Source organism: Stegostoma tigrinum, chromosome 25 (assembly GCF_030684315.1).
Source record: "Stegostoma tigrinum isolate sSteTig4 chromosome 25, sSteTig4.hap1, whole genome shotgun sequence".
In the NCBI taxonomy this organism is placed as follows: domain Eukaryota; kingdom Metazoa; phylum Chordata; class Chondrichthyes; order Orectolobiformes; family Stegostomatidae; genus Stegostoma; species Stegostoma tigrinum.
This window is the reverse complement of record NC_081378.1, coordinates 10,175,062-10,197,017: the sequence shown is the minus strand read 5'-3', so window position 1 is coordinate 10,197,017 and position 21,956 is coordinate 10,175,062. Positions and strand designations below refer to the sequence as shown.

The following is a 21,956-nucleotide window of genomic DNA, read 5'->3' as shown; positions in this document are numbered from 1 at the left end:
TCTTTGATTATAACCAGTCACCAGTTGAACTCGGCACTAATACCATGGGCGGCACGGTGGCTCAGTGGTTAGCACTGCAGTCTCACAGCGCCAGGGACCCGGGTTCGATTCCAGCCTCGGGTAACTGTCTGTGCGGAGTTTACACGTTCTCCCCATGTCTGCGTGGGTTTCCTCCAGGTGCTCCGGTTTCCTCTCACAGTCCAAAGATGTGCAGGCTAGGTGGATCGGCCATGCTAAATTGCCCGTAGTGTTCAGGGGTGTGTGGGTTATAGGAGGATGGGTCTGGGTGAGATGCTCCAAGGGGCGGTGTGGACTTGTTGGGCCGAAGGGCCTGTTTCCACACTGTAGGGAATCTAATCTAATCTAATTACGGATGTTCCTCTTGAATCAGAGATTGTCTGAACTAAGCAGTTCCAGGCTTGACAATAAACAGAAATGAACCATTCTGCCTCAGACCTGTTTCTCTGTTCCATTAGACAATGGATGATCCATATAGAACATAGAACATAGAACAGTACAGCACAGAACAGGCCCTTCAGCCCACAATGTTGTGCCGACCATTGATCCTCATGTATGCACCCTCAAATTTCTGTGACCATATGCATGTCCAGCAGTCTCTTAAATGACCCCAATGACCTTGCTTCCACAACTGCTGCTGGCAACGCATTCCATGCTCTCACAACTCTCTGCGTAAAGAACCTGCCTCTGACATCCCCTCTATACTTTCCACCAACCAGCTTAAAACTATGACCCCTCGTGCTAGCCATTTCTGCCCTGGGAAATAGTCTCTGGCTATCAACTCTATCTATGCCTCTCATTATCTTGTATACCTCAATTAGGTCCCCTCTCCTCCTCCTTTTCTCCAATGAAAAGAGACCGAGCTCAGTCAACCTCTCTTCATAAGATAAGCCCTCCAGTCCAGGCAGCATCCTGGTAAACCTCCTCTGAACCCTCTCCAAAGCATCCACATCTTTCCTATAATAGGGCGCCCAGAACTGGACGCAGTATTCCAAGTGCGGTCTAACCAAAGTTTTATAGAGCTGCAACAAGATCTCACGACTCTTAAACTCAATCCCCCTGTTAATGAAAGCCAAAACACCATATGCTTTCTTAACAACCCTGTCCACTTGGGTGGGTATTTTAAGGGATCTATGTATCTGCACACCAAGATCCCTCTGTTCCTCCACGCTGCCAAGAATCCTATCCTTAAACCTGTACTCAGCTTTCAAATTCGACCTTCCAAAATGCATCACCTCGCATTTATCCAGGTTGAACTCCATCTGCCACCTCTCAGCCCATCTCTGCATCCTGTCAATGTCCCGCTGCAGCCTACAACAGCCCTCTACACTGTCAACGACACCTCCGACCTTTGTGTCGTCTGCAAACTTGCTGACCCACCCTTCAATCCCCTCATCCAAGTCATTAATAAAAATTACAAACAGTAGAGGCCCAAGGACACAGCCCTGTGGAACCCCACTCACCACTGACTTCCAGGCAGAATATTTTCCTTCTACTACCACTCGCTGTCTTCTGTTGGCCAGCCAATTCTGTATCCAAGCAGCTAAGTTCGCCTGTATCCCATTCCTCCTGACCTTCTGAATGAGCCTACCATGGGGAACCTTATCAAATGCCTTACTGAAGTCCATATACACCACATCCACAGCTCGACCCTCATCAACTTTTCTAGTCACATCCTCAAAAAACTCGATAAGGTTTGTAAGGCATGACCTACCCCTCACAAAGCCGTGTTGACTGTATTTGATCAAGCCATGCTCTTCCAGATGGTCATAAATCTTATCCCTCAGAATCCTTTCTAACACCTTGCAGACGACAGACGTGAGACTTACTGGTCTATAATTGCCGGGGATTTCCCTATTTCCTTTCTTGAAGAGAGGAATTACATTTGCCTCTCTCCAGTCCTCAGGTACGACTCCAGTGGAGAGCGAGGATGCAAAGATCTTCGCAAGTGGCGAAGCAATTGCATTTCTCGCTTCCCAAAGCAGCCGAGGACAAATCTGGTCCGGGCCTGGCGACTTGTCAATCTTAATGTTTGACAAAATTTTCAGCACATCAGCTTCCTCTATCTCTATCCATTCCAGCATGCACACCTGCTCTTCAAAGGTTTCATTCACTACAAAGTTCGTTTCTTTCGTAAAGACAGAAGCAAAAAACTCATTTAGGGCTTCCCCTACCTCCTCAGGCTCCACACACAAGTTCCCTATGCTATCCCTGATCGGCCCTACTCTTTCTTTGGCCATTCTCTTATTCCTCACATAAGTGTAAAATGCCTTTGTGTTTTCCCGGATTCCTTCTGCCAAGCCTTTCTCGTGCCCCCTCCTGGCTCTCCTCAGACCATTTTTGAGCTCCTTCCTTGCCTGCGTGTAATCCTCTAGAGCTGAGCTTGATCCTAGCTTCCTCCACCTTATGTAAGCTACCTTCTTCCTTTTCACAAGAAGCTCCACCGCTCTCGTCATCCAAGGTTCCTTTATCTTACCCCTTCTTGCCTGTCTCAGAGGGACATATTTACTCATCACTCCCAACAACTGTTCCTTAAACAGTCTCCACATGTCTATAGTTCCCTTACCATGGAACAACTGCTCCCAGTCCATGCTTCCTAACTCATGTCTAATCGCATCATAGTTTCCTCTTCCCCAATTAAATATCCTCCCATTTTGCCTAATCCTCTCCTTCTCCATAGCTATGTAGAATGTGAGGCATTTATGGTCACTATCACCAAAATGCTCTCCCACCACAAGATCTGATACCTGCCCCGGCTCGTTTCCGAGCACCAAGTCTAGAATGGCCTCTCCCCTCGTCGGCCTGTCAACGTACTGCGTTAGGAAACCCTCCTGAACACACCTTACAAAAACAGCTCCATTCAAATCTTCTGCTCGAAGGAGGTTCCAATCAATATTAGGAAAGTTAAAGTCACCCATTACAACAACCCTACTGCGTGCACACTTTTCCAAAATCTGTCGACCTCTGCTTTCTTCAATCTCCCTGCTGCTATTGGGGGGGCCTGTAGTAAACCCCTAACGAGGTGACTGCTCCCTTGCTGTTCCTAATTTCCACCCACACTGACTCAGTAGGCAGATCTTCCTTGACAATGGAAGCTTCTGTAGCTGTGATACCCTCTCTGATTAGTAGTGCTACACCCCCTCCACTTTTCCCCCCCTCCCTATTCTTTTTAAATGTTCTAAACCCTGGAAGATCCAGCAACCATTCCTGCCCATGGAGAAACCCATGTCTCTGTTATGGCCACAACATCATAGCACCAGGTACTGATCCATGCTCTAAGTTCATCACTTTTATTCCTGATACTCCTTGCATTAAAGCAAACACACTTTAACCCATCCCTGAACTTATATCTGAACTTTATATTCCAATCTTTGTTCTATGTATCCATTGTTGCCCACCCCTAACAAAATAAACTCCCTTTTGAAACTAGAATTGATCCTCCAGCTTTCACAAGCTCTTGAAGAACATCATTCCAAATTTCTAAGACACTTTTTAGTGGGAGAAAGTGATTCCCAATTTTATCCAGGTAGCATAGGCTTGTTTTTTTTTCGTTATGATCTCTTGTTCCCCAATTCCTTCAGGGAAATGTTTTCTCAAGTACCTTAATCTAACATCACTGCCTCCCACCCATATAAATGGACGACCTTGTTATGGATTTCCTTCCAAGTTTGCTTCACCGGCATGGCATTATCAACAGCACACATAATTGTCTGAAATGGTGATCATGATGAGGAGGTGTCAGTGTTGGACTGGGGTGCACAACGTCAGAAATCACATGACACCAAGTTATACTCCAAAAGCTTGCGTTTTCAAATAAACCTGTTGGACTACAACCTGGGATAACAAGGTGTAGAGCTGGATGAACACAGCAGGCCAAGCAGCATCAGGGAGCAGGATAACCTGGTGTTGTTTGATTTCTGACCTTGTCTATAATGGGACAGTATCTATCACTGATTGTTCTCTGGGTGTGAACTAATGGCTAAGCAAAGTCATAAAAGCTACTGAATTGTCGGATGTTGCTGAGGAACATGGAATTTTAGCAGAGACATGTTCTTGTTCCAAGTTATTCTCTGTGTTGATAAAATGTGACGCTGGATGAACACAGCAGGCCAAGCAGCATCTCAGGAGCACAAAAGCTGACGTTTCGGGCCTAGACCCTTCATCAGAGAGGGGGATGGGGAGAGGGAACTGGAATAAATAGGGAGAGAGGGGGAGGCGGACCCAAGATGGAGAGTAAAGAAGATAGGTGGAGAGAGTATAGGTGGGGAGGTAGGGAGGGAATAGGTCAGTCCAGGGGAGACGGACAGGTCAAGGAGGTGGGATGAGGATAGTAGGTAGATGGGGGTGCTCCTCCTGCACTGCCACAATGATGCCACCCGAAGGTTGCAGGAACAGCAACTCATATTCCGCCTGGGAACTCTGCAGCCATGTGGTATCAATGTGGACTTCACCAGTTTCAAAATCTCCCCTTCCCCTACTGAATCCCTAAATCAGCCCAGTTCGTCCCCTCCCCCCACTGCACCACACAACCAGCCCAGCTCTTCCCCCCCACCCACTGCATCCCAAAATCAGTCCAACCTGTCTCTGCCTCCCTAACCGGTTCTTCCTCTCACCCATCCCTTCCTCCCACCCCAAGCCGCACCCCCATCTACCTACTAACCTCATCCCACCTCCTTGACCTGTCCGTCTTCCCTGGACTGACCTATCCCCTCCCTACCTCCCCATCTATACTCTCCTCTCCACCTATCTTCTTTACTCTCCATCTTCGGTCCGCCTCCCCCTCTCTCCCTATTTATTCCAGTTCCCTCTCCCCATCCCCCTCTCTGATGAAGGGTCTAGGCTCAAAACATCAGCTTTTGTGCTCCTGAGATGCTGCTTGGCCTGCTGTGTTCATCCAGCCTCACATTGTATTATCTTGGAATTCTCCAGCATCTGCAGTTCCCATTATCTCTATTCTCTGTGTTGATTGGGCAGTTTGCAATGCTACCCTCTGCAGACCTCGATGGTCATGGTGGAAACCTGTTTTCTTGCGGATTACTCATTTCATTCTGGTTGCAGTTTGAAATATTCTCGGAAATTTCAAAGGGGCTGATTTCACAGTACTCAGAACCCACAAACACTTTAAGTAGTTGGAAGGGAAATGGCATAACTTTATTACATCTTGCAAGCAAGATAAGGACTACTCTCCTTGTACCTAGCAACGTGTCTGGCAGAACATTTATCCTGGAACTGAGTTTTAAAATAGCAGCACAGTCATTACGAATCTAGATTGCTGTTATCCTCTGATAAAATTAACACTGCATTCTTACAAACATTTTCAGCAGTGACGGGTTTGATCTGCATTAACTCTCTCAGGTCTGTTATCTGTTGATGTATAAAAAGCATCATATCACATTTCAAATGTCTTCTGTGTTTACTATTCAGGCAATATCTCTCTGAAGAATACAGTGTTTCTTTGAACAAGTAGCTATTTTCAAATCATTGTCAGTGTAGCTCAGTTGGTAGCATACACTCTGCAAAGTCAGAAAATTTAAGAGTTGAAGTCCCATACCAGGAGTTCAGCACAGGATTCTGAGGGTACGGCGAGAATACAGTGTTACCAGGGTATCTTTCTTGGGTGGATTTACAAAGATCCCACAGCACTATTTTTAAACAAAACAGCAGCGGAGTTTTCCCAATTGCCACAATTCCTCTGAGAAATCTGTGTATACGGATCTGAAAGTGTTAATACTGAGAGGTGCCACAAACAGCGCCAACTATGATGACATAATTAGACCTTGGTGGGTGGAATGGCTTAGCATCTCAAAGGAGTTATCCCCTAAAATCTGGTCCTTTTCGCTGGCTTTGTAACAATGTCTACCATGTGAATGTAAACTGAAATAAAGTGTGAAGCTGGAATGAACACGGCAGGCCAAGCAGCATCTCAGGAGCACAAAAGCTGACGTTTCGGGCCTAGACCTTTCATCCCCCTCTCTGATGAAGGGTCTAGGCCCGAAACGTCAGCTTTTGTGCTCCTGAGATGCTGCTTGGCCTGCTGTGTTCATCCAGCTCCACACTTTGTTATCTTGGATTCTCTAGCATCTGCAGTTCCCATTATCACTGAATGTAAACTGAAACTTGCTGTTAACATGTAATCAACTCGATATTGAGTGCATGAAATTCCTCTAGTTCAATCAGAAAGTGGCTTGATTTTAAGCTTCATTGTCACATATACTCTACAGGAGTATGTTCGAAGTGTACAATGTTGCAACACAGAGCCATCTTAGGCATGAATGCACTTAAGTAAAAGTAGTCACGTAAAGAAATGATGTTAAAAGTAAAATGTTACTGGTATCCTTAGTATACGTAGAAAAACATTACAGTCCTTAGTAGTAGCAAGTGGAACAATGAAGGAATAAAGGTAAAAGTTTAACAGTCTTTGTGTGCACTCCCTGCAAGACTCAGTCTCCTCTGCTATGGCCCGCTCTCTGGGAAACCTCAGGCTTCCTGATCTCGAAGCCGCAGATCCTGGGGATCCTCCCTCACTGATGCTCCTCCGGCCACTTTGAAGTTCCCTGAACCGGACCTCCAGCTGACACTCTTCGGGCCTACAGCTGCCGCTATCCTCCCCACAATGCCATCACCGCTGCCCTCCTACCACATGAGACAAAGAAGGTTCTGCAATTTCCTACACTCTTTAAGGAGGATAGTGGCAGCTACCTTGACCACGAGCAGCATGTCAGTGTGCTGGCATGATCATACAACACCTTATTCCTTCAACACTGCTCCCGTAAACAATCCTGACTCTTGCTGCCCCCATTCAGTTGAAAGATATTCTTTGATCTGTGTGAAAACAGAGGTTTTCAATTGCCAGTCTCATTGGCAGCTGTTCCTTGAGTAGTGTTGGGCCCCAAACTCTGGAATTCCCTCAAATCTTCAACATCTCTATCTCTCTCTGTCTCCTTCTATCAGAGCTTCTTTTAAATCCGGCCCTTCAACTAGCTCTTAGTTACCCTGTCTATTATCTCCTTTTCTACTGTCAATTTTTGCCCGATTTGTTTAAGGAGTGCTGTCAGATGTTTCTTTACAGTAAAGCTGCAACATAACATTCAAATTATCTGTTTTTTTCTCCCCCATTTAACTAGGACTTTTCCAATTTGCAATGAACCCCTTCTCTAGTTCCTGTCTTCTTCTCTGGACTCTTTTCTTGATTAAGCCTCAGCTCCCAGCTATAGTACATGGTGGCCAAATGGCACCAAACTTGGGGAAATGTTTTGGTGGGCGGGGAAAGAGCACCCCATTTTATACTTGTACTAAAGCCTACCTTTACATAGCGCCTTAGAGGAACATTTATGTGTGATGATAAAAGCAATGTGTTGGAGGTGCTGGAGATCTGAAATTAAAAAGCAAACGTGTGAAAATGTTTCATTTGATGACTTCATAACGCGAAAGCATTATTTAAGTAACTGTAGCTGCTGTTTTGTGAACAACCAGAAACTACTCATGGCAGCCGGAATAATGATGAGTTGATCACAGTTTTTGGTTGCAACATGATTATAGGTCAGAGCTGTAGGTCACAGCTCAGTTAGCAGCAATTAAGCCGCAGGTACAAGTCTCTCTTCCAAAAACTTTAGCATAAAGATCCAGGCTGATGCTTCATGTGGAATAAACACCACTGTTCTCAGGTAATTTCTTTTTGAGCCTTGGTTGGTGTGACATGATTTGAGGCATAGCAGTGTCTTGCCCCAGAAGGGGAAGCTGGCCCACAAAGCTGATTTTCTTTTTAAGGAGTGCTTTTTGAGGAACAGGAAACAAGAGAACGGAGGATGGGGTGCCTATGTTACATCCACTTTACATCTTGCATTTGATCTGGAAAAATGGGCCTTTTCACAGAGCTTGCAGATGTCCCAAATGGTGGATTACTTGTGATATGTTGTCATGTGGGGAAAATCTGACCAAGTTGGACCCAACAAACTCCCTGAAACAAGTGAAGAACAAATAGTCCAACTGTTGGAACTAATGTATGAGACATTCCTCTTTGAACTGTTCTGTGAAGTCACCCAGACACAAAATCCCTCCAATGAGGAAATAGGCCATTTGGCCCATCCAGTCTGCACCAACTCTGAGGAGCATCCCACCCAGATCCAACCTATCCACATTTACCATGGCTAATCCACCTAACCTGCACATTATAGGCCAATTTAAGCATGGTCAATCCACCAAACCTTCACATCATTGGACTGTGGGAGGAAACCCACGCAGGCACAGGGAGAATGTACAAGCTCCACACAGACAGTACCCAAAGGCTGGAATCGAATCCGGGTTGCCAGTATTGTGAAGCAGTAGTGCTAACCACTGTTTCAGTTTGGACAGCCCGCTGATGAAACGTCTGAAATTTCAGACAAAGCATTGTTCTGCCTTTGCTTTGAGGTAATCAGGCCTGAAGAAGGGGTCAAAACAGAGCCTTCTGATACTTTAGAGGAATATTCTATCCAGCAAAATGTATCAATAAAAACCAAAGTTTCTGCAACATCTGCAGTTCTAACCAGTGCTTGGGTCAGCAAATCAGATTGGGGCTGAAAAGCTTTGCCTAAAAAAGCCTAGTACATTTGTGTGTCCATTCCCTGAACCCAGCAGCACCCAACAGAAGAGGAGGCAAATGGCTGGGGCAGACAGTGGCTGATAGGTAGCAATGATAAAAATAGTGTACTTTGGAACACAGAACATAACTGACTCACCTTATTAGTGACATTAATTAACACTGATTTAAATCCTTGACATGTCCACCCTCCAGAACATCAAGCAAGAACCAAGAAGCTGCAACACCGTTGCATCTTCCTTCAGCATTTGAAATGTCTTTATTTTCCATTTTCCTCTCCTGAAATCAATGATTTCTGCTGTGTTTGTTGGTCAGACTCTTATGCCACCCAAGCCACATCTTTTGTCAGATACATTGAACCCTAATTATCACATCAGTGCACAATCAGCAGAAGCAAAATGAAAGGAGACTGGTCTGAAGCTGTTGGTAGGAGTTCCGTGGGTAAAAAGACCACATTTTACACATTTAGTGAGTAATAGCTTTGCAACAGGAGGCAAAGGGAATACTTAGATTCACGTGAAGCTATCAGTTTTCCAGCAAAATAATGTTCAAGAAGAATCAAAATGAAGACTTCTGCTTTTTCTCCAGCAGGGTGTCAGTAAGGGACATTCAAGTATGTGCCGTGTTAATATAAATGAAATACCAGCTGAAGGTCAGACAAATAAAATTACCTACGCCTTTTAATTCCAACCAAAAATGTTTGCTAACATTTGAGCTGATTCTTGTGTGCCTGGTGTGATGTTAAAATTCATATGTGAGTTTAATTATGCGAGTCAGCCATGGTTTATTTCGCAGATGGTCGTGGGCTTGAGACACATTCCAAAATTGATGGATATCAGTCAAGGGAATGCTTGCAGTGCAGTACTGATGGAGTACTGCACTGCCAGAGGTATCTTCGTTTGGATGGGCAATTAATCTGTGGTTGCATCTTCCCTCTCAAGTGGAAGTAAAAGATCCAAAAGTGGTGGTAAAGTTCTGGATGTGAGTTTGATCGCTGAGCTGGAAGGTTCGTTTTCAGACGTTTCGTCACCATTCTAGGTAACATCATCAATGAGCCTCCGACGAAGCGCTGGTGTTATGTTCCGCTTTCTATTTATCTGGTTAGGTTTCCTTGGGTTGGTGATGTCATTTCCTGCGTTGGTGGTGTCATTTCCTGTTCTTTTTCTCAGGGGGTGGTAGATTGGCTCCAAATCAATGTGTTCGTTGATGGAGTTCCGGTTGGAATGCCATGTTTCTAGGAAATCTCGTGCGTGTCTCTGTCTGGCTTGTCCTAGGATGGATGTGTTGTCCCAATCAAAGTGGTGTCCTTCCTTATTTGTATGTAAGGATACGAGTGACAGTGGGTCATGTCGTTTTGTGGCTAGTTGATGTTCATGTATCCTGGTGGCTAGCTTTCTGCCATTTTGTCCAATGTAGTGTTTGTCACAGTTCATTGGACAAACTGGCAGAAAGCTAGCCACCAAGATGCATGAACATAAACTAGCCACAAAACGACATGACCCACTGTCACTAGTATCCTTACGTACAGATGAGGAAGGACACCACTTTGATTGGGACAACACATCCATCCTAGGACAAGCCAAACAGAGACACGCACGAGAATTCCTAGAAGCATGGCATTTCAACCGGAGCTCCATCAACGAACACATTGATTTGGAGCCAATCTACCACCTCCTGAGAAAAAGAACAGGAAATGACATCACCAACGCAGGAAATGACATCACCAACCCAAGGAAACCTAACCAGATAAATAGAAAGCGGGACATAACACCAGCGCTTCGTCGGAGGCTCACTGATGATGTTACCTAGAATGGTGACGAAACGTCTGAAAACGAACCTTCCAGGTCAGCGAGCAAACTCAGAACCTCAACCTGAGCTACAAATTTTCTCAAAACTCGCTGGTGGTAGAGTGGTAATGCCTCTGGACTGATAATCCTGAACCTCCATAATAAGGTTATGCAGACGTGGATTTAAGTCCTATCATGGCAGATGACGAAATTTTAATTCAATAGAGTTTGAATTATAATCTAGTCCAGTGTCTACTATAGAACCATTGCCAATTGATGTAAATACCCAACCAATTCAGCAATGAAGTTTGGAAGTAAATCTGCCATTCTTACATGGCATGACCCCTGTGTGCTTCCAAACCCACAGCAATGTGGTTGACTCACTCTTAACTGCCCCGAAATGGCCTGGCAAGACACTCCATTTGAGGGCAATTAGGGATGTGGTAATAAAGGCTGGGCCAGTAAACAACGCCCATATCTGAAGAATAACTGAAAAGAGGAACTGAGTTCTCCTTGGTCTCTTCCCCAGTATTTATCCTTGGTTTAATATCACATGATGTTGAGAGATCGTTTAACACTGCAGTTCGAGAGTTAGCTAAGCACAAATTAATTGCTGTTTTTTTCCACATTGACTCTAAAGTGAATTAGGATGATGACGACAATTGCCTTTTGTTGTAAAAATCCATTTATAGTTTTCCTTGGTTACCTCAAATTCGTTTTCCAATCAAAGTGTTTCCATAGTGCAAAAATTGTGATTGTAAAGATTAGGACGGACGCAGGCAATGTGAACGTCCTTGTCGTGAATAGATTGTACGGTGAGGGTTGCAGAGATTGACCAACTGAAAGTGGGCAAGAAAGAAAGGATGGAGCAAATTCTAAAATGTTGGAGTAGTTGTATCCTCAAACTTTGAACAATGGTGTGTCATCACATGCTGAAGTGTAATGTACAAAATGATAAAGAATAAAAGAACTGACACCTGAACTAAAATAAACCAAGGTGTTAGGAAAAGGATAAAGAAGATTACTATTTGTACATTGCATAGAGTCATAGAGCATGGAAACAGGGCCTTTGCCCAACTCGTCATGCTGACCAGGTTTCCTAAATTGAACTAGTTCCATTTGTCTGCGTTTGGTCTTCTATCCTTCTAAACCGTACCTATCCATGTAGCTGTCCAAATGTTGTAATTGTTCCTGCTTCCACCACTTCCTCTGGCAGCTTGTTCCGGATACGCACTGCCCTCTGTGTAAAAAAAAAGTTGCCCGTCAGGTCCTTTTTTAAACCTTTTCCCTCTTATCTTTTAAATCTATACCCATAGATTTGGACTCCACTACCTTGGGGTAAAGATCCTGGCTATGCACCCTATCTATGCCCCTCACAATTTTATAAACATCTATAAGGTCACCCCTCAGCCTCCATTCCAGGGAAAAAGCCCCAGCCTCTCCTTATGACTGCAACCTTCCAGTTTCGGCAACATCCTCAAATCTTTTTCATGCTCTTTCCAGTTAAATATGACCTTTTTATAGCAGGGCAACCAGAATTGTATGCAGTATTCCAACTGTAGCCTTAATAGTGTCTTGTACAGCCATAACATGACACCCCAAATCCTACATTCAGTGCTCTGCCCGATTTGATGGTAAACCTTCTTCACCACCCTGTCTACCTCTGATGCTACTTTCAAGGAGCTATTGACCTGTGCCCACCACCACCCAACCCTGAAGGGTTCTACCATTAACTGTGTGAGCCCTTAAGTCTATGGCTGTACATCATTGACCGTGAAGCTCTTGAGATGTTTCATAGTCTGGTCAACTAACCATCAATAAACTTTCCAGTGGATCCTTTAATCTCTTATCCTGAAGCACATGAGAATCCCATTCCCCTTTTGATGGGTAAATGAATGGGAGCTCTGTCAAGCTGCCCAGCCCAGGCCAGCAATGCCAAGTGTTGGCACTGTCTTGGACGTGGATTGTGGCCAACAGCTGCCTGATTTTTGAATGATTCTCTAACCAATGCTATTAAAGTTCCGGAACAAAGTAAAAAGAGTTACAGGTTCTCAAACTGCACAAGGTTTATTGTAAACTATTGTTACTTCCTGTGACCCGTGGCTTCAAGTAAAGCAGAAACTGCAGCATGGAGCTTGGACTGGATCAATCAGATCATGGACTTTAACAATTCAGAAGCATTAGGAGAGAATATTACCACAGATAACAAGGTGTAGAGCTGGATGAACACGGCAGGCCAGGCGGCATCAGAGGAGCAGGAAGGCTGTCGTTTCAGGCCTAGACACTTCTCAGAAAATTTTCTGAAGAAGGATCTAGGCCCGAAATGTCAGCCTTCCTGCTCCTCTGATGCTGCTTGGCCTGCTGTGTTCATCCAGCTCTACACCTTGTTATCTCAGATTCTCCAGCATCTGCAGTTCCTACTATCTCTGAGAATATTGCCATAATGAGTTTACAACTCCTCAGTGCACACTTGTATCTTAAATCCCTGCACTGTACATAATTCTATTACTTGTCACCATCTCCACCCCTCAACACTGTAATGAAGTCTTTGGTGAATTGGAAAAGATGAACTGAAACATTCATAAACAAGAGAGTGATATCACTTAAGTGATGGTAAGCTATTGATGTCTTCATCGCTATGGGATGCTTTTAATCGATGGATTACATCCCAGTGAAACCAACATTATGAAATTACATTGTTTTGTGTATCACAGGTATAATGAATAAAATAAAACATCCCAATTAAAATGATGGTCGGAACTGCTGATGCTGGAGAATCTGATATAATAAGGTGTAGAGCTGGATGAACACAGCAGGCCAAGAAACACCAGAGGAGCAGGAAAGCTGATGTTTTGAGTCTAGAACCATCTGAAGAAGGGTCTAGACCTGAAACGTTGACTTTCCTGCTCCTCTGATGCTGCTTGGCCTGCTGTGTTCACCCAGCTCTACACCTTGTTATATCCAATTAAAATGATGCAGGCTTCACTGTATATCCAATAGCTCTCTACTTACTCCCCTCTTCTGAAAGGTAGAAGGAAAATTTGTATTAAGGTGACGTCTTTCTATGTTTTGTTTGGCCTCCCGGAACACTTCACAGTCAATGAAGTTCATCTAAAATTTAGCCAACTGTTGGAATGGAGAAATATGGCAACTAATTTACAAACAGTAAGCTCCCAAAGACAGTAATGTGATATTCACCAGAAACCTGTCTTTTCAGATGCTGTAGGAGCAGTAAATGCTGGGCAGGACACTAGCGAACACTCCTCACCTCCTCTTCAAAATACTGCCACTGGCTCCATTGCATTGACCTGAGACAGGAGGTTGGGTCTCGATTTACTGTCTCAGCTGAAGAACAAAATTTTGAGCTGTGCAGGTTTTCAGTTCTACAATGGAGATCCAACTTGGAAAGTTGGAAACCTTTACTTGTTTCTATTTGTTTTTTTTGTTTCTATAAACCCCTGAAAGTGTGATTCATGGTAGGATATTACCCCATGCGATATCTGATTTTATCTGAACAGTGTTGCCTGGCTATTCAACACTGGAAAGCATTACAAATAGACAAGGTCAAAAATCACACAACACCGGGTTATAGTCCAACCGGTTTATTTGAAAACACTAGCTTTCAGGGTCTCGCTCCTTCTTCAGGTGTCACTGTCAGCGAGACTCTGAAAGCTTGTGCCTTCAAATAAGCCTGTTGGCCTGTAACCTGGTGTCATCTAATTGTTGACCTTGTCCACCCAGTCCAACACATTATCATGAAAAGAAGTTGTTGGAGAGCATTCAGGAAGGAGAACACTGATTGCTTTGGTTTTAAAAATCTAGAGCATGCGAAACCTTTAGAATTCAACAGGACAAGACATGGTGAACTCAGGAAGGATGTTCCTGATAGCGGGGGATCCAGGGGTCACAGTCTAAGGATATAGGGTAGGCCATCTGGGAGTGCAAGGAGGCAAAATTACTTCATCCAGAGAGTTGTAAGCCTGTTTCGTTCACTATCCTAGGAAGCAGTTGGCACCAAAACATTGAATGTTTTCAAGGATTTGGACACCGTTCTTAGGGCGAAAGAGTCCAGAGGATAGTGGGAGAAAGCAGGGTACTGGGTGGATGATCAGCCATGTTCATATTGACTGGTAGAGCAGGCTCAAAGGCCAATTTGCACTCCAACTTCTATTTTCTATGTTTCTTTGCTGCATTAATTTCAATCATCTCTCAGCCACCTTAGCTTGGCGTCACCTGAGTCAGCAGAGGTCAGAGTTCAAACTCAAGGCTTCCTGGGTAATGAGGTTCAGAGCCCTGCATGATTTTTTTTACCAAGTGTCACCTGTTCTGTGTCAATGCATTACTGGGGCTAAGTAAGGGAGACAAATCAAAACCCCAGCACTTTTGTGCTGACCCTGAATACGACTTCAATCACTTCAAATATTGCGGGGGGGCGGGGAGCAAGCAGCACGATGCATGAGCACTTTGTAAGGCGGAAGTGAATGTGTAAAAAAAAACCAAGGTACTCTCAATAAAAATAGAGTATCTGCCTAATTTAAAAGTGGGTTACAGGAGAAAATTGCTTCTCTCACAGTATTTCCTGCAACCAAAAACGTACCAGTCCCCTCAATCTCAAACAAAGCTTTCCATCAATATGTACATTAATAATGCCGCTGACCTTGTACAACAGGCTATACCGCTACCATATACTATTTCTGCTGCTGACAAAATTCTCAGGTGGAAATGTTTTTTTCCTGCCTGAACTTGTTGCCAGAGTGACAGACAATAGCCAATCTTCCCATCTATCTTCCTTCCTTATATAACCATTAGTGAACCTTGCTGTGCACAGGCGCTGCTCCAGTTTAGATTCATTAAGCTCAATATCTAAAACCAGTAATCCCAGAACAATACATGACCTACACTGAGGAAGTAAGTCTGAATATAACTTATCCTTTTTTACCCCTTCTATCACAGAACAGTAACACAAAATAGGGTCAGTGAGCAATATAAGGGAATTTTCCAATTATTCTAGTTAAGATTATAGCTACCATTTGCCTTTATTTTCACAGTTCTTATTCTCACTAGACTCGAAGAACTCCAAATCTTTTAAGTCATTCAGTCTGGGCTATGGGTGGCTCGGTGGTTAGCACTGCTGTCTCACAGTGACAGGGCCTCAGGTTTGATTCTAGCCTTGGATGACTATCTGTGTGGAGTCTGCACATTCTTCACCTGTCTGTGTGGGTTTCCCGGGTGCTCCAGTTTCTTCCCACAATCCAAAGCCCTGCTAAATTACCCATAGTGTCGAGGGATGTGCAGGTTTGGTGAACTAGCCATGGGAGAAGTAGGGTTACAGGAGTGAGGAAGGGCTGGGTCTAGACGGGATGCTGTTTGAAGGATCAGTGCAGACGTGATGGGCCAAATGATCTCTATCTGTACTGCAAGGACTCTGTGGTTCTTGGTTGAACATTAATCACACAGGAGCAGAGCCGGCTGTCTCAGCAATCTGTGCGTGTGCAAATCCTGAGCTGATCCCGTGCTATGTTCAAGGGGCAGGCCTGAGGATTTCTACAGACAACTGCTATATTGGCTGGATCAGAAAATCTCCAGTGTGGCTAACACTTGGGCGTGGGTCTCTTGCAGGGCAACTAAGTGCCAGTCAAGTCTCACCAAGTGTCTGAACACATTGACATACCAACAGGATATCGTATGGCAGCACAAATACAGTTTATTTGTCAGTATTCCATGAGAAACAAGATCCGAATATCTTTCCTCAACAAGATCCGAATATCTTTCCTCAACTCTCTGTCAAAGGCAGCATTCCTTGCCAACTCCAAACCTAGCTCCACTAGGCAGTAGCTAAGAAGAATTTGGCTGTAATTGTAATCCAGTCCTCTGCACTTTGATGCCAATCAATAGGGAATTATTTGGAGCTTCTTCCTGGCTCACACCTCAGCACAACAATTCTGTGAAGTGGACAGAATTTTTAACACCTACTGCTAAAATTAGCTTTACATGATTAAGCCTTGGAAGGTCAGACAGAGGTAAAACAAGAACACTGGCCAATAATATTCTTGACAGAATATAAAATAAATGCTGAAAAGATTGCTGTTGTGATTGAGAAAATAGCTCTAAGCGACAGAGTGATGAGAATTGTGATTTTTTTTTAAAAACGAACAAGAGTTTTGCAGAAAGTTGCATGGTGTCCGGGTTTTAACACGTAAAGGAATTTCTTCCATCCCTATTTTTCTCATCACCTTAGACTTTTTTGATCATTAAGGCCACCCATTCTTCTCCTCATCCTGCACCACAATTCCTGTCCCCTACAATGAGCCACATAGTCAATGCTGTGCCACACAATTCTCTCTTTCACACCCTACATATTCTAAATTGCAGGTAGATACAAAACCCAAAGGTTCCTGAGGTCTCAAACCTGAAGTAACTCCTTCTGCGGGGTTACGACTATTTTAGGACTTCAACGAAGTACTAAGTAGACTGGAAGCTGACAGTCTTTTTTTTACACAATCTGTACTGAGACCGGAGCAAGGAGATTTCCGCACGTCTGCCATTCACTCTTTGCACAATTGACAGAGGCATTGAGTTAATGCTGAAAGCCTGACTTTGCAGCAGTTTGCGAGTTTCACACTTCATGTTCCGTGTCTTCAAGTTCCTGTCACCTTTCTCACTCCTATCTCCTTCAGGTGCGAACAAAACAGCTGCTGATAACAATTAATCATGACTCCGCCACCCTCTCAAAATTACAGGGAAAGATCTCCTTACAAACAAGAAGTTTAAAAATAAATCAAGTGAGGCAGTTACTGTGTTTTCTCCCAGCAAGGGTCCTCTAGCTTTTCTTTACTTGGAGAGACTAGATTGCTGGATGTCTGCCATTGACATCTCCATGTGAATTACTGCTGCCAGAGAATGGAGCATCAGGTGATAGGAACTGAACAGAATGACAACGTGACTTCACAGAGAGGAAGAAAATGCAAAGTTCATTCAGAAGCATTGGGTCCAATGGAGCTGTGTGCTTTCCAGCAGGCCTTACAATACACCACTGGGCCAAGGAGATCTATAAAAAGATGAGGCAGTTACACATGGCCTCACTTGAATACAGGCACCAATTTTCCTTTCCCATTTTAGTTTATGTAATTAGAGAACAGGAACTATATCGATAAGAGTTCCGCTGTCTCAGATGGACCTAACTGCTTCCTGACTAAAGGGGTGATACACATCACGGGGCTTTATGAGAAAGGCAAAGATCAAGAAGTTTTGACTGGACAAGTACAGGAGGAAAGTGGAGCTGATGTAGAAGATCAGGCTCACAGAGCTGAATGGTCGATGGCAGCTCTTCTTTCCTACCAGAATCATCCATGATTCCTGAATGGATAATTATGCAAAGTGTTCCTTGTTCGGCAATGTAACTGCCGCCATTGGGTGAGGAGCTGATCAAGATCAGCACCTGACAACCCACCCTTAACCCCCAACCTTCCTCCCACCCCAATCACCAATCAGTGTCCAGTAGGACGGTCACTTGGCAAGGTTGTTATTTTGTTCCCTGAACCCAACGTCAGTGAGTATTGACTCCCACAGTGAAGACCATGAATCATGACCAAATAACAGTTCATTAAACCTTCTGCTGTCTGACAAAGACCTTATTTGTATTAATGACTAGCCTGAATAATAAGCAAAAACTGGTGATCGGATTATGGATAACTGACAGAATTCATTGAGTAGCACTCCACGGATTGAGACTTGCAATAGTTCTCTGGGCAGGCAATGGCTGGTTGTACCAGCACTGGGCTGTTCATCCAGAGACACTGGTAATGTTCTGGGGACACAAGTTCAAATCCTGCCTCAGCAGATGATGGAGTTTGAATTCACTTTTAAAAACCAGTCTGGAATTAAGAGTCTAATGATGACCATGAATCAATTGGTAGGAAAACCTGTCTGGTTCACTAATGCCCTTTAGGGAAGGAAACTGCCTTCCTTAACCAGTCTGACTTACATGTGACTCCAGACCCACAACGAATGTGCTTGACTTTTAACTGCCCTCTGGGCAACTAGGGATAGACAATGAATGCTGCCTAGTCAGCAACACTCACATCCTGTGAATGAACAAAGGTAAAAAGGTCATGGAGGTGGAAAGTTAAGATTCATTCCAGATACAATTCAGGAACACAATCGGCGAATGCATGTTCATTCTCTGCTCAGATCGGTCAAATAATTCTGCTCGCCTTCTGATAGTGGTTACTTTGTTTGTGTGGTCCGTGTTAACCAAATGTGCTACAGCATTTCAAAAATCTCAAAATGGCCGAGTCCTCCATTATTTGGGAATGAAAGGCAGCTTCGACATTTGAAAGGAAAGATCGGGTGTTTACTGTGAAGTTGGCTTAATGTTTGACTGATCTGAAGCATACAGACAAGGCACCATGAAGTCCCAAGCATCAATACTGCTGGAAAATGTGCCAGGATAAATAAATAAATACTCTCGAGCTATGGCTTTGGCCTGACAGCTGTGCCTATTAAGATAATGCCAGCTCAGATAAATCACTGGAAGCAAATCTTCTTTCTCCAGTGTTACAGCATTTAATCTGATACTGAGGGATCTGAATGTTTCACTATCTGTCAGGTTTGTAACCTAATAAATGAATACAATAGTCTCAGTATTTGTTTTAAAATGAATGAGTGATATAGTGTGGAATGCATCAGAGGCTTCTTCAATCACCTTGCAGGATTGCTGCTAATGGCAAAAGCATTGCAAGTGACTCTTTGACACGTGATGCCCAGAGGTAACACTGGAAGCAGCAAAGTTTCCTTCAGGAGATAATTTAACTCTCTGCTACCAAGCCAAACATCCACAGGAATTGCATGGTGTTCTCAGCCTCTTTGAGACTACATGAAGATGGGCTCAACTCTCAGCCATCCATGTCAGCAAGCCTCAGATGTCACATAAAACATTCTTGGTCAGTGTTAAGAGTGATAAAGTCGCAAACATGAATTTATGAAAGGAGGTCTGGAAAGGCCCAATAGAAAGTTCAAACCTCAAGGTCTATCTTGTCTGCACCCAAAGTCAGAAAAATCCCAGACACAGCCCTTTCCCCTGTTGCCTTTTTCCAGCTGTTCAATATGCTGGTGCTATGTGGCTGCATCAACAATCCTCGTCCCTTTTTGGCCTTCAGTGTAAAGCAAATTAATACAAAAGGGCCCTTCACCTTCCCTATTCTGAACTGGAGTCTGTCTCCTTTCAAAATGGTTGTTATCATGGCCCAGAAAGAGGTACATTTGACCCATCAGGCTCCTGTTGTGTACAAGATGGTTACATCGAACATCTTTTGAATTTAATCCAAATACCATAGATGCTGCCAGGCCATTTGAGTTTTTTCAGCATTCTCTAGTGTTTTTTTTTTCAGATTTCCAGCATCTGTGGAGAGAAATTGATTTAACATTTCAAGTCTGGTATGACTCTTCTTCGGAATAGACTGGAAACATTAACTCTTTCTCTCTACAGATGCTGCCAGACCTGCTGATCCCTTTGAAGTCAGGATTTCAAAAATATAGAGAAACAATTTCCTCTCAATTCTGAACCCCATTTTCTCTACTGTAAGCATCCTGTTTCATTTTCAGTAACTAGTCTGTATAACCCAAAGTAATCAATCATAATTGTTTGCTTCATTTTACTGTTGAAGGGAGAGACGTTTGTATGTTTTCACATAGTCCATAAACAATGTATTTTCATGTAAGAGGTATGTATGAATGTATTTTCTTCTCGTACAGCTGCTTAATTTTAAGCATTCCAGCAGCATGTTATTTTTGTGCACTTTAAAAATTTTAAGTTTATCCCATAATTAGCCAGGTTTAAAAGCGAAACATCACACATACTCAATGCTCGCATACCATCTTTATCACAAAGATCTGATAAAGACAAAAAAAAACAATAAAATTGCAATGTAACCTTGTCTCAGTTTCACTTTGTGGTAGGCCTGTAGTTTCTTAGATGGGTTGGTGTTTTGGATAGAGTGTAGGTTATGAAAAGCAGTGGATTCTCAATGCTGTCATGTGTCTTAAAGCTGACCAGCCAGGCAGTTGGTTCTCAGATAAACTTGATGTTGGAATAAATTGTGGAGGGTCTTTACTTTCTGAGGCATTTATTGCTTGATATTGAGAAGTAATCATAGCTCAGAGGCTTTCCTGAGAGAGTCTGAGGGAACTCTATCTTAGCAAAGAGTTCAAAGTCTTTTTCCAAATAAATTGGATGAGCAAGGTAATTATATATCCTTTAGTAATATTTGACACTTTGAAAGTCACCATGGCAAGTTTGGATAAGAGCCATCAGAATACCATTATGCAATCTATTTCAAACTTGTTTAACACACATTGTGTTTTGATGTTTTTTTCTAGTAACAAAAAGATGAGTCAGTTTGGAATGCTATTCATCTTTTGTTGATGGCCTGTCCTTAAACAAAGGGATGGGTGAATTTTGCTGATGGTTGTGACTGTCCATACTTAATTAGGTATTTGCTTGATAGGCAGAGCTGTCTGGCTCAGAATGTGAAAAGGCATATGACTTTTTAGTGACTATTTTAACCAACTGTTCAAAATTTTAAAGTATTGTCTGGAAGTTCGTAATGTACTGGAGCATGACACAGTGCTAACAGAGTTAGATAAATGCATGTGGTATTTGCCAACGCAGCTGATGGTCATTCTGATATTTCTGAGGCAATTTAACTTTTTGTGTCAAAAGTATTCCCAACAAACAAGCTGCTGGTTCAATTAGTGAGACAAACTCTCTTCTAAGGAGAGATATTACTTAAAATGTGTGGGCCGTCACTAGCCCTGAATAATAGACCCCTAAGCTTTCATCAATGAGCAAATTACACTTCTGACCCCAGAACTGCAGTGACTCCAATAATCAATGCTGCTTTTTGTTGAAAACATAAGAGTTTGCCACTTCCTTTAGAGGCATTCATACCTACGGCCATGTTCCCAGATCTTGGTCAAACTCTTTCCCACACTTATATGTTGGCTTTCCCGTATATTTTTCCACTACAATGTTGTTGCAGGAATGAAATCAAACACTGAAAACCATTCTAATCTATGTTGTTAATGAAGGGAGACACTCAAAGCTAATGTTTTTTAACTAAAGCAGAGAACTTGGGCTGACTCTGCAGTGCAGACAGAGCCATTCTCTTTTGTCAGAGGAAATATCAAAGTAAACCTGGTTAGACCCACTCAAATGGACATAAAGTTTGCTGAATTTTATTTTGAAGAAGAGTAGAAAGTTATCCCTGGTGTCCTGGCTAATACTTATCCCTCGACTAATGTCACCTTTTAACAGGTTATCAAACCATCACCTCATTTTTCTGACGCAAACCTTAGGAACAACAGTAAATTAAAAGTATTTGTTTAACTGTAAATTCATTTGGCAGGTCATGAGGTCATGAAAGATGCTGCACAAAGGCAGTGCTTTCCTTCTTTCCACTGCCCCTTGGTTTTACGAAATGGCACAAATGTCAACAACAGCTTACAAACAGCCAATTAAGGAGCTAAAACCATGGTCTACATTATTTAATCTTGTTGGGCATAGCCTACAAAGT

General features: G+C 43.3%; 1 protein-coding gene across 7 annotated transcripts in view; it reads right to left on the bottom strand.

Annotated features, from left to right (window-relative positions):
- The window catches only part of celf2 (cugbp, Elav-like family member 2), a 910,164-nt gene that overhangs the window by 605,616 nt on the left and 282,592 nt on the right, over positions 1-21,956 (bottom strand). For 4 of the 7 annotated variants that reach the window (XM_059654470.1, XM_059654471.1, XM_059654472.1 and 1 more), the window contains one exon: positions 11,540-11,623. The exons of the other annotated variants lie outside the window; for them this stretch is intronic. In XM_059654470.1, coding sequence (XP_059510453.1) covers positions 11,540-11,547 — 8 coding nt within the window. In that variant the 5' untranslated portion in view covers positions 11,548-11,623. The remainder of the gene's footprint in view (positions 1-11,539; positions 11,624-21,956) is intronic. 7 annotated transcript variants of the gene reach the window in all.